Source organism: Sturnus vulgaris, chromosome 16 (genome assembly GCF_052056855.1).
Source record: "Sturnus vulgaris isolate bStuVul1 chromosome 16, bStuVul1.hap1, whole genome shotgun sequence".
Classification (NCBI taxonomy): Eukaryota; Metazoa; Chordata; class Aves; order Passeriformes; family Sturnidae; genus Sturnus; species Sturnus vulgaris.
In genome coordinates, this window is record NC_142258.1 from 1,160,118 (window position 1) to 1,172,840 (window position 12,723).

Sequence of the window (12,723 nt, forward strand, 5' to 3'; positions counted from 1 at the left end):
ATGTTTTGGCTGTGGACTAACCCGATGTGCACCCTTACCAAGGAGGGTTTGAAAGTTCTTTTCTCCTTGCAAGCAGAGCTCGGCTGCAGGGTGCTCTCTGAATTTCAGTGCCAAGGAAGGAATTGTCACAATTTCCAAAGCTCTGTTAGAGGCAGATGTGGAGTACACGTTCGACCTCACCGTCAGGAAGGAAGGGATGAGCCCCGAGGCCACCAACCAAACCGTAAGTACCAGTCACAGCTGGCACCTTCTCTGCTTGGCACTGCCACCTCTAAGGCACAGCCATGGCATGGGTGGGTGGGAAGGACCTTTTAAAGATCATCCAGTGCCACTCCTGTCATGTTCAGGGACACCTTCCACTGTCCCAGGGTGCTCCAAGCCCTGTCTAACCTGGTCTTGGACATTTCCAGGGTTCCAGGGGCACCCACAGTTTCTCTGGGCACCCTGTGCCAGCCCTGCCCACCCTCCCAGGGAAGAATTAGTCCCTTTTCCCTAGGAAGTTTCTATAGGAGGAAGGAAACTTCCTTTCCTGCTCTTTAGCAGTCTTCACATGCCACAGGCTCTTCCCTCGTTTTACCCAGAGAACTTCCAGGGCTCAGTTTTACTGTCAACAGTTCCTCTCTTCTCACCTTCCAAGTTCTTTTAGGGGAGGATTTTTTCAGTGCAGGTTGTTTATGTCCCATGGATCCCAACGCTCAGTTCATGTCAGGAACATCCATCGTGGTGCAGTTGGCAATTGGAGATGGACTCAGGCTGGAAGTGGAAACTCTTACAGCCTGGGTTTGAAACCAGAGCTGCAGGATGAAAAGAAAAAAAAAATGAAATTGATAGTCTTTCAAGGACATTCCGTACTATCTGGTTTCCATGCAGGAGCACAAAACAATGCTTCCAGTGTGGCAGGAAATCTGCAAATACTGGTGGGATGGATGGGGCTCCAGCACAGTGCTGGGGAATATTTATCCCCTTTTAAGAGTCTGCCATGTTAAACAATGTCTTCATTAGTGTCTTGAATTCATAACACTCATTATGCCAGGGCAGAGGGCTCAGTCCAGTGCTGGACAAGCCCATTTCCTCAGGGACTGAAGGAATTTAGACAGAATTTAGGGAGTCAGAGTTCAGCTGCTGTTGTGTCTGAGCCACCGGTGCCTCTGGAGCCGTGTGAGTGCTCTGCCAGGAAGGTGTGGTGCATGTCTGGAGATGTGCACTTAGATTCCAGCTGGAAGCCTGGAACAACGTGCAGCTCCCTGGAAAAGGTGGCCCTTCCATCCCCACCTGGCAGCACAAGCAGAGTTTACTGGGAATTCAGCACCAAGGACCAGAGGGACATTTCAGAAGTCATTTATGTTGTTAGAAAGTGCAAATAAATCAATCCAGAATGTCCTAGATCAGCCCAGCTTGGCTTTGGGTGTCTCTTGCAAACCAGTGACAGAACAGGGCAGTGTAAGAGGTGCAGATTAAATCTGTCCCCAAATCCTTTGGGAATCCCTTCCTGCTGTTCCTTAGCACAGACTGGGCTGGTGCAGAGCAATTCCTCCCTGCAGCACCAGGTGCTGGGGTGTGTCCTTACCTGTTAGGGGTCTGTGTTTTGGTGTCAGACCTTCTGATGGAGCCTCTTGCCTTCCCAGGTGTTCATCAAGAGGGGAGGAGTCCCCATCGTGTCCCTGGAGTGTGTTTCCTGCAAGGCTCAGTCTGTCTACGAGGTCAGCAAGAGCTCCTACGTGTACCTGGAGGGCACCTGCCAGAACTGTCACAACGACTCCAAGTTTGGGGTAAAGTCACAAGGCTGTGCTTCACTTCTGGGGGGCTCTGGGAGAAGGGGCAGGCAGAGGGGTGGAAAGGGAAAGAGAAGTGGAGTCTTGGACCTGAATTGCCATAGAGACAAGGAGGAGAAGCAATCCCTGGCCACAAGCAGTGCCAGGTGGGTCTGGCTGAGTCCTTGTGGGGTCATTTCTAAGCCAAAGCCATGAGTGACCAGGTCTTTCCACACGAAAGCCACTTTTTTTTTTTTTTTTCCCTGTAAGAGATCTGTAAAGTGATTTTTCTCCCTGCTGGTTGGCATTTTGCCCATTATTCTGGTGGTTCAAGCAGAGGTGGTTCAGTCTCTCCTCTTGTGCCCTCCTCTAATTCCAGCTTCCACTGCAGCCTGTGGAGTGGAGCAGGTCTCAGAACTGGAAGTCCTGTTGCTCCCAGCAAGCCCAGCATGTCCTTGCCTGGCATTTTCTGTCTGGTTATCTCACTGTTTCTCCTGTTATCACAGTTGTAGGTTTGTGCTATTAACAGTAACCACCCAGGCCATGTTCAGCTTGAAGCACATAAAACACAGTATCCCGTGGAGACTCCACCAGTCCTTCATTTATTTCCTGTGTTTTGTACTCTGTATTATGAAATATTCTGTTGGAGGGTGATGTAATCCCAGAAACTAAAGTAGATCTCACAGTGGAAATATTCCCACCAGACATTTTGGAAAGGTTCCAGTTCTTGTTGCTGTAGCACACAAGACTAAAGCTGAATTATCAACTGCAAATTTGGCAGACGCTCCCACTAGAAATCTGTTACTTTTTATAAAAGACTCAATCTGAAAACATTTTAAGGACATAACTTCAGCTTTAAACCAAACCTCTGGTGTCTTTCCCCTATCCATCCCTGCAGAGGTGGGCAGCTCACAGCTTTAAGAACAAATCCCTCATCCTGGACAAAACCACCACGTCCACCGGCGACACGGGGATGAACCTGGTGCTGAGGCAAGGAGCCCTGAGGGATGGAGAGGGCTACACCTTCACCCTGCACATCACTGACCTCACCACGGGGGAGGAAGGCTTTGCCTCCATCGACCTGCTGCCCAACCAGCCCCCCGTGGGGGGCAACTGCAGCCTGTCCCCCAAGGGACCCCTCAGGGCACTGCTGACCAAGGTGCACTTCGAGTGTGCAGGTGAGAGCCCCTGCCAGCCCCACCCTGCTCCTCATTGCCAGCAGATGTTCACCCCAAACTCCCAGCCCTGGCCAGGGCTGGGCTCAGCAGTGCTTTGGGTCAGGAGCAGCTTTGTGTTGCCTGAATTGTGGAGCTCTCAGACAGCCAGGGAGGCAGCTGGAAAATTCCTGACTCACGTAGGTGAACGGTGATATCCAGGCCAGGCCAGTTCTTGTGGAAGGGACTGGGTGTTTCAGTGCAGGAAAAAAGAAGATGGTGCCCAAAGCTGAGTCACAGCGTGTGGGAAGAATCAAAAGACAAAGCAGTGGGGCTGTGTGTGCCGTGTGGGCTGGATCTTCCCACCAGAGCCACCTTCCCAACCAGCTGCAGAGACAGCAGCAGTGAGCCCAGCTTTGGAAAAGTGGCCTGGCCGATGTCCCATAGCCTTGGGCCAAGGACTGAGTGCCTCTGGAAAGCAGATTTCCCCAAATGATCAGCGGTGGAGATGAGAGCTGTTTGTGCACAGTGCCGGGAAGCCACGCTGGGAGGGGATGGGCTGGGCACCAAACTGGGGGAGCAGCAGAAACCTGTTCAGGGTGATGAGATTGTAACTTGGGGGTGTTTGGAGCTATCCAGAATAATGCTGGAATCAAGTCCTCTTTGGAATGGTGGGAATTTCAGCTCTTAGTGATTGTTTTTCAGCTGAAGTGACAGACACAGGACACAGTGGCAGTGCCAGCACCTTCACTGGGGCTCACTGGTAAACACACAGTGATCCTCCCAACTGCCCAGCTCCCAGAAAACTCCCAATAATTCCTAGGAGCTCCAAGGAAGCCTTTGTGCAGGTTTAATCCTGGATCCAGTTGTTCCTGAGGTGCTGAACTGCCTGAGGGCTGAGCCTCTGTCTAAAGTCAGGTCTTGCACAGAAGCTTTTGTCAGTGCTGTTCCCAGTCCCAGCAGAGTTATTCCCCCTTTTTACTTCGATCATGAATTTTTCATAATCCCTTTAAACACCCAAGGAGAAACCCCCGAACATCACAAAAATTCAGAGAGAGCCAAGGCACCCATCCAGCCTGATGGAGTCCTTGAGCTGTCCTCATGCTGGGAACAATCTGCCAGAGCAGGGAGAGCAGCAAGGGCAGGTCCACAGACCCATCAGAGAACCCTGGAATGGTTTGGGTTGGAAGGCTCTTTAAAGACCATCTTGTCCCTTAATTCCCACTACTCCAAGTTGCTCCAAACCCCATCCACGCTGCGGGGCTGAGCAGGATGGGGCTCCCCGAGGGGAGGGAAGGGGCAGTGCCAGCTCCTTTGGGGCGGTGTCTGCAGCTCCCCCTGGCCCTGTCAGAGCCTGCTGGGGTTTCCTTGCAGGCTGGAGGGACACAGAGGATGAGGAGGGGCCGCTGGTGTACATCCTGCTGGCCTCACGCCGCCGCCCTGGCCACTTCCACGAGTTCTGTGTGTACAAGGGCAGCAGAGCTGAGCACGGAGCCTTCCTCCCCCCTGGCTTCCACGAGAGTGGCTTCCAGGTGTCCGTGGCTGTGCTGGTGCAGGACCAGCTGGGAGCCACCGTGGTGGCTGTCAACAGGTAAGAGGCTCCTGGGCTGTCCCTCAGCACCGTGTCCAGCCCCAATTCCCAAATCCCAAATCCCAGTGGTTTGGCCAGTCCCTGGGCTGATCCTGGGTGAAGGAAGGAAAGGGAGGGGAAGCTCAGCAGAAGTGCACACAGAGAATTCCAGGCTGTGTGGGTCATTGCTTGAGGGGGGAGGTTTTTCTGCTTTCATAGAATCATGGGATTAAGTGGGAAAAGACTCCTGGGATCATGGAGTCTCAGTGCTGGGCCAGTGAGGAGCCAGGCTGCAGGTCTGGGGTGTTCCTCATGCAGTTAGGGTACCAGGGCAGCAGCACCTTGTGGGTCACCCACCTGCCTCCCCTCCTGTCCCTTCCCAGCCCTGTCTGCACCTCACCCAAATCCCTCTTTCCTTGCAGCTCCATGGAAATTGGCCTCCCTGAGGGGTTCCCCAGCCTGTCCCACTGGCTCTACAATCAGACTGACACCGTGCTCCAGGGCTTGGTGAAACAAGGGGACCCTCAGCAGGTCATTGAGTACTCCCTGGCCCTCATCACCATCTTAAATGAGGTAACACAGCTCGTTCTGCCCAAGAGGGGCCTCCAGAAGTTCTTGCGATCACCAGGAGAATTTTTGGGCCAGATTTTGTGCAACAATCCCTATAGGCAGGGCTGGAATTGGGGGCTGTATTCCTGTTCCCCTGCCCAGGAAGAGGCTGCTGCACACCTGGAAGCCAGGCAGGGATGATCCCCCTGAGCACAGGCACCCTGCTTAGCTGGATAAGGACTGCACTCCAGTTAGCTGCTGAGTGCCGGGCTCTTAAGATAATTGCCTGGAGAGCAGTAGTGAAATTGAGGAAGTTCTGCTCAGAACCAGCTCATTAGATCCCTCTGGGGAGAAGCAGAGGCAGGAGATGTGGAGTGCAGGGAACAGGTGACTCCAGCTCAGCTCAGCAGCCTCTGGAACTGCTCTTCACTCTGTTATTTTCACTCCACCTCCCTCAACTCGTGCTGTTTTATTTCCCACCCCCAGTACGAGCGATCTGTGCTGCTGGAACCTGAGGCTGGGCAGGAATTCGAGCTCCGCACTTGGACTCGCAACAACATCACAGAGACCCTGAACTCCCTGAAGGTGAACACGGTGGATGACATCCAGCAGATCTCGGCTGCCCTGGCCCAGTGCACGGTATGGGCCCCTGTTCCACGTCCTGGGTGCTGCCAGCTCTGCCCCTGCTGCTCCTCTGCTGCCTGCCCTGGTTGGCAGCTGCAGGAGAGGCCTCCTCCAGAGGATGGAGATTTGGAGAGCCATGGAATGGTTTGGGTTGGAAAGGATCTTAAAGTTCATCCATTCCAGCTCCTGCCATGGGCAGGGACACCTTCCACCATCCCTGTCCAACCTGGCCTTGGGCACTGCCAGGGATCCAGGGGCAGCCACAGCTTCTCTGGCACACTGTGCCAGGGTCTCCCCACCCTCACAGGGAGGAATTCCTTCCCAATATCCAATCCAATCTACCCTCTTTCAGCTTAAAGCCATTCCCCATTGTCCTGGTCCTCCATCCCTTGTCCCAGTTCCCTCCCCAGCTCTCCTGGAGCCCCATGAGGTACTGGAAGGGGCTCTAAGGTCTCCTCAGAGCTTTCTCTTTTCCAGGCTGGACACTCCCAGCTCTCCCAGAGTAGAGTGGCTCCAGAAATACTGGAATAATTGCTGTGGGAGTCACAGAATCAGTGAGGAGAGGCTGGGCTCCATCAGGAGTAACACAAGTAGAGCTGCTTTGGGCCAGGGGCCAGTGCCCAGGTCTGATGCTCCTCCCAGCCCTGGTTGTGCCCTACAAGATGAGAAACCCCTCTCTGCTTTGCTGTGCTGCTCACTGGCAGCTCAGTGATCCTGGCAGTTTGCAGACCCCATTCCCAGTGCTGGGGCTGGTGCCTGGTGGATTTAGGAGGGAAGAGAGCCCAGTTACATAATGCACTTGTGCTCTGGTGCTCAGCCAGGCTGCTCTGGCTCCTCCTCCCACCCTCCCTAATCTTTGCTTTGGGGCCTGCTCAGGTACCTTGGCCCTGGCTGTGCTTCCCCTGCAGCCAGGTCAGTGATGGGCAGGCACTGACAGAGCCCTGGTCTGCTCCCTTCCCTGCTTCTGAGTCTGCAAACCTCAAAAATCCCTTCTTTCTGTTCCCCTCTGCCCGGGATTTGGGGTTCAGCACATCCCATTCCATGCTGGACCAGTTTGTTTCTGTCTCTCCCACCTCCTCCTGCCTCATGACTTGATGTTGCAGTGGGAGCTTAGGTCTACAAATAGAATTTTCATTCCATGGGAAAAGCTGACATTCCAGGATTACTTTGTGCTCTGGGCTGGAATGAAAAGCTCAGGAAAACAGTACTCCAGAATTTCCCAGGTGGCTGAGACAAGTGGAGTTCACACATTCCTTTCCTGCATAAGTGTCCATCAAGGCTGAAGCATTTCTGATTTTACCTACAAGGGAGAGGAAAAATCGGAATCAGTTTCTCCTGGAGGGATAAAAAAAGAATCTTGGACTTGTTGGTCAATTCTCCTCCCTAAGTAGGAGCTGCCCTTAGGTGGTTTCTCCCCATAACCCAGTGTCTCCCCCACCTCCCTGATTCCTGTCTCTGATCCACACAGTCTGTCCTGGCTTCTCAGAGCTTACAAATAAAACAGAAAAGGGAGAATTCAAGACCTGCAGATGCTGTTTTGATTCTTCACCAAAACATATGGTGAATCCCAGCCGAATCCTATGATGATTAAAAGAAAAAAGATGAATAAGAGCTAGGAACGGGGTTGTAACAGCTTCCATGTGTTGCCTCAGTCCCTCCCATGCAGCCCTCGAGAGTGCAGGAAGCTCCAGGCCATGGCTGGAACATTCTGTTTCTTGGACACATCTGGGAGCAGAGGGAGGGACATCCATCATGCCTGAGTGGCAGGATTCCTCCCACAGCCTTCAGGAGGATTTGGACACTGAAATGGATTCAGTTGGGGCTAAATCCTGCTTCCATTGAAGTCGTGGAGAGGATGGAGGGATCCCATCCAGCTCTTCCTGGTTGGTTTTTGTGTGTGGTCCCAGAGGGGAGATGTGCCTGGTCCTTAGGAGTGCACACCAGGGAACAAGAATTTAGAATCACACAATCCTGGAATGGCTTGGCTTGGAAGGATCAGGTTGCTCCAAGCCCTGTCCTACCTGACCTTGAACAATTCCAGGGATGGAGCAGCCAAAGCTTCTCTGGGCAACAATTTCCTCCCTTTATTCCTCTTCCCAACCCAAAAGCATCCTCTGCCTGCCTGTACAGTGTACACTGTACACTTTGGAATGCCATGGGAGGGAATGGAAGATCTTGGAGACTCCAACAAGTTGCTGGCCACTCTCGGTGTGAGCAGGGCAGGCTCTGCTGTCCCTCCCCGGGGCTGGACAGAGCACGGGGCACTTCCAGAGTGAAAAGATGTCTCAGGACAGAGCCAGCCCTGAGCTGTTCCTGCTCTGTCACAGCCTGGTCCCTTTGCAGGTGGTGAGCAAGGAGCTGGTGTGCAAATCCTGCCTGACAAGGACCCTGAACAAGCTGGAGACCATGATGACCATCCTGCAAGGGGAGACCACGCAGGGCACGGTGACACCGACCGGCATCGCCGACAACATCCTCAACATCACGGGTGAGCTCTGTCCTGTGCCTGGGGCAGGGCACCAGGGGCAGCCTGAGGGCAGCTTCCCTCCTCTCCCATTTGGGCTTTGGCACAAAATTTTAGGAAGTTGAATCTGCCATTTGGAGTGTGGCATCCCAGCCCTCTCTTCTCCCTGCACTTTTTCCCAGGGCTGTCCTGGCTTTGGCAGCTGCTCTGTGCACGTTGAAATCTGACAGTTGTTAATGTAACTCATTAATAGTCCTAATAAGCTCACTAATACTCCTGGGGATTCTCTTTTTAGTAAACAATGAGTAACAGCTATGGCTTCCAGATGCTTGTATTCCTGGTTGGAGTCCAAGGAGGCTGTCAAACCTCACTGGGGCATCTGGGAGCACTTTGTGGAAATTCCCCCCTGGGTGACCTTGGGGGAAGCAGAGACACCTTCTCTGCACCCCGTGTTACCTCTGCACTCCTTTCTGAGTGTTGTGCACTTCATAGTGCAAAAGCTCAGGAACGTGTGTTTGTTTTATCCATTCCCTCCCTGTTTCCTGAGCTGTGGTTCTCTTCACCACACAGGAGGCAAATCAAGTGTGTTGTGATTAAGTATTCCTCACCAAACCTGGTAGATTAGAGAGGCTGCAGGAACTGCTGACAGCTTTGCTTTTAGCTCTGGGCTATGAACACTGCAGTGGGGAAGGTCATGTGCAGAGCAACAGTGAGAAGGCAGCAAGGAGAGCCTTGTCTGATTGCTTTGGGAAGGTGTCAGGTGTTCTCCTGACTGGAGCAGTAATCCAGGCTATTTACCACTTCATCTTCATTTCTCTCCTGCCAGGTGACCTAATCCACCTTGTCAATACAGTTTCACAAGAATCCCAGCCCCAGGAGCTGCTTGCTGATTCCCACAATTTGCTGCTGGCTCCCAAAGCCTACAACCTGTCTTCCAGCCTGATGAGAATCCTCATGAAATCCCGGGTGCTGAACGAGGAGCCCCTCGAGCTGGTGGGAGGAGAAATTAAGGCCACAGGCAAGAGGTCTGACCCCTTTAACTTGCTCTGCTATGAAAACACACCAAACTGCCAGTTCTCCATCCCCCAGGCCTTCAACTCCACCCTTTCCAACCTGACTGATGTCATCCAAGTCATGTTCCAGGTGGACTCCAATCCCTTCCCTTTTGGGTACATCAGCAACTACACCGTGTCCACCAAGGTGGCCTCCATGGAGTTCCAGACACACAACGGGGTGCAGATCCCCATCGGGAGCCTGGACTCTGAAAAAGCCATCACTGTGATGGTCTCCAACAGCACAGAGCCCGAAAATCTCGTGGCTGGCACCGAGGTCATCGAGCCAAGATCGTCTGTGAACCTGATTGTGATCATGGAGAGCAACAACAGGGAAGCAGGACTGCACTTCCAGCTCACCTACAGAGTCCTCAGTGGTAGGGCAGACAATTCCCTCTCTTTGTTAGTCCTCCCTGTGGGAGAGGAGGGCTGGGTGTGAGGGATGATGATGTGGGAAGGGATGCTGGGTGTTCCACGCTGCATGGTTGAGGTTCTGGCTGTCCTGGACAATCTCCATGCCCTGTATCATCCTTGCTTGGGGATTCTGACCTTGAGAGGCCTTTTGCTTTTCTCAGCCTTTCTGTTGAGCCACATTAGCCCCGGAAGGACTTGTCCAGTCCCTCCCCAGGCAGTCCCAATGGTTTCCAGTGCTCAGGGATCCTCTTGAGGGGCACATGAGGGAGCACAGTCTGGAGAAGCATCTCCCAAAACTCCCTGCATTCCTTCTTCTCTGAGCCCCAGTGCTGAGTCTCCTGGGGATTTTTAAAACCCATTCTGTTCTTCCCCTCCCCACAGAGCATTACCTGGCCAGTGAGCCTGAGCCCTTCATCATGGCCTATCTCCATCATGAGCCTGAGCCCAACGAGCACAACTGCTCTGCCTCCAAGAGAATCAGCCTGGATGCCCTGGCTGGAAGTGACCACAAGCTCTACACCTTCTTCACCTCACCCAGGTAAGAGAATCCTCCCTGGAAGTCCCTGTCAGTGCCAGGCTGTGCTGTGGATGCACATGAGGGGTGCTCAGGTGGTCTGGGGAGCCCCTGAGTGTCTGCACAGCCAAAGGGTGTAAATTACCCCACGTTCACTGGGCTTCTCCTCCTTTTTGAGTGCATCCCTGCCCTGTGGCTGCTTCCCATGGGCACACCTCCACCAGAATGGGGCTGCTGTCCCTTCAGGAGGTGGGGGAGTCATCTCCTTGCTCTTTCCCTTCTCCAGAACGGATGACCCCATCCAGAAATACTACCTGAACATCACCAACCACTTCAGCTGGTCAGCAGTGGAGGTGACCCTGGGGCTGTACACGTCCCTGTGCCAGTACTTCAGCGAGCAGGAGAAGCGCTGGAAGACAGAAGGAATTGTCCCCCTGGAGGAGACCAGGCCAGACCAGGCTGTGTGCTTGACCCAGCACCTCACAGCCTTTGGGGCCAGCCTGTTTGTGCCCCCAAACTCTGTCCAGTTCATCTTCCCTGTGAGTACAACAAAGCAGAGGCTGTGCAGTGCTGTCACACACAGAACAGATGGTTGTCACCTGGAGCAAACCCATAGGCTCCTGTTGGTTTCATGTCCAAGCTGGCACCAGCACAGATATCTGGGAGCCTTTGGGAGGTGCAGATGGGCACAGCTCAGTGTCCCCTGGCTGGGAATCCTGGCTGCAAACAGACCTTTGCAGATGGCTTTAGTCCCTGGCCTGGACACCTCGCACTGTGTTCCCCTCTAAGGGAGATGACAAAAGTTCCTCCTAGCTGTCACCCAGCACTGTTTGATCCCAGGAAATGTCACCTGCCAGCTGCTCCTTGCTTCCCAGGGGCATCCAGCTCTGCCTCGCCGTGTCCCTGTGACGTGAGCAGGGAGCTCCTGGCAGCTGCTCCTGGCTCTGCAGGGCTGCGAGCAGCCAGGAAAGAGGCAGGGAATGGGAGCAGGATCCTCCTGGACTTGCCTTTCAACGCTTGTCTGCTCTGCAGGCTCGAGGCCCAGGGCTGAACTACATCGTGCTGCTGACGTGTGCCGTGTGCTTTGTCACCTACTCGGTGGCAGCGCTGATCGTGCACAAGCTGGACGTGATCGACGTGACCCGCGTGGGGGTGATCCCCTTCTGTGGCAAGAACGGGATGTACAAATACGAGATCCTGGTGAAAACAGGCTGGGGCAGAGGATCAGGTGAGCCTGGTTCACTCAGGGACACCTGGAGTGCAGCTGAGGTGCCACCTCAGCACGTCACCTTCTGAATGTTCCCTGCAGGGCTTCCCACAGCGTTCCCAGATTTTATTGTGGGGTGATGGGGCAGGCCGAGAGAATGGTTTGGGTTGCAAGGTTCCTCAAAAACCTTCTGGTTCCAGACTCTGACATGGGCAGGGACACTTTTCACTAGCCCAGGCTGCTCCACCACTGGCTATTGAACCAATTGCTGCTGGAGGGAGCCACCCAAGAGAGAAATTCCCCCATCCTGCTTTCCCTAACTGGGCTGTGGTTGCAGAGGCAGAGATTGTTCCTCACTTCTGAGCCTCTCCTGCCTTGTGGGCCCTTTGGAGTGATCCTTTTTGCTGTCCTCCAGGATCCATCACTTTATTCTGAATCCCAGCAGCAGGCAGGCACAAAGTTTGGCTTCTCTTTGGGAGCTGAGTTTGTGCATGGAGCTGTCACAGGCAGGGCTGGGGAGCAGCTGCACCTCAGCTGGGCATCCCTGAGGGACTCCCTTCCTTCCCTGCAGGTACCACAGCCCACGTGGGCATTGCCCTTTATGGGGTGGACAACAAAAGTGGGCACAGACACCTGGATGGGGACAACGCCTTCCACCGCAACAGCCTGGACGTGTTCCAGATCGCCACGGAGCGCAGCCTGGGCAGCGTCTGGCGCATCCGCATCTGGCACGACAACAAAGGTGACACATGGAGGGGCCACAGCCCCAGGCTGAGCTGCAGCACACACCAGACAGAGCAAAAGGAATAAAATAGGAGTTTATTAAATGGAAACACTTCGGACGGTGCAAGAGCCTGGCTGGGGTTACACCCAAATCAAATCCTGCATGGTCCCGGTCACTTATGAAAGTTTTACACTTTTATAAGTTTTAGTTCATCTACACATTGGGGTCAATTATTTATCCACAGCCCCAGGCTATGAAGTCTCAGCCCCCTGGCTTGCCTCCTTTCCCTTACTGTTGTTTCTGCTTTTTGGGTACCATTCGTCCTTGATTCTCCAGCTGGAAAGGAATTGTTTTGTCTAACTACTCTGTAAAGAGAACTTACTAACACCTAATGTGAAGTTTCAGTGTTACACACTAAGCAGCAGAGATTCTGAAAAGTATAAAAGCTAAAACCTAAGGCATCAGGGGGAGCTGGCCCGTGGTGACCTGCTGGATCAGAGTGTCAGGAAAATTAATCCACAAACACCAGAGGTTTATGTCCAAAAAGGAGACAGAGGAGTCCTTTTACTTTATTCAAATAAAGGGAGAAGCCCTGGGGCATTCCCCTGTGGTTCTCAAATTTTTGGAGGATGCAGCCTCCTTTTTATCCTAATTTCCCAGCCACATTTCCCTCTCTATTTCCCCATGGGCTGAGTTACTT

The 12,723-nt window shown here is 53.4% G+C and overlaps 1 protein-coding gene across 1 annotated transcript in view; it reads left to right on the plus strand.

The window, feature by feature from the left end:
* Positions 1–12,723, plus strand: part of PKD1 (polycystin 1, transient receptor potential channel interacting) — a 77,625-nt gene that overhangs the window by 50,404 nt on the left and 14,498 nt on the right. The window contains exons 16-27 of the mRNA XM_014886359.2: positions 77–223; positions 1,626–1,769; positions 2,650–2,929; positions 4,280–4,496; positions 4,898–5,048; positions 5,511–5,663; positions 7,992–8,136; positions 8,939–9,541; positions 9,960–10,116; positions 10,379–10,631; positions 11,125–11,320; positions 11,871–12,041. Of these exons, the coding sequence (XP_014741845.2) occupies positions 77–223; positions 1,626–1,769; positions 2,650–2,929; positions 4,280–4,496; positions 4,898–5,048; positions 5,511–5,663; positions 7,992–8,136; positions 8,939–9,541; positions 9,960–10,116; positions 10,379–10,631; positions 11,125–11,320; positions 11,871–12,041 (2,617 nt within the window). The remainder of the gene's footprint in view (positions 1–76; positions 224–1,625; positions 1,770–2,649; positions 2,930–4,279; positions 4,497–4,897; positions 5,049–5,510; positions 5,664–7,991; positions 8,137–8,938; positions 9,542–9,959; positions 10,117–10,378; positions 10,632–11,124; positions 11,321–11,870; positions 12,042–12,723) is intronic.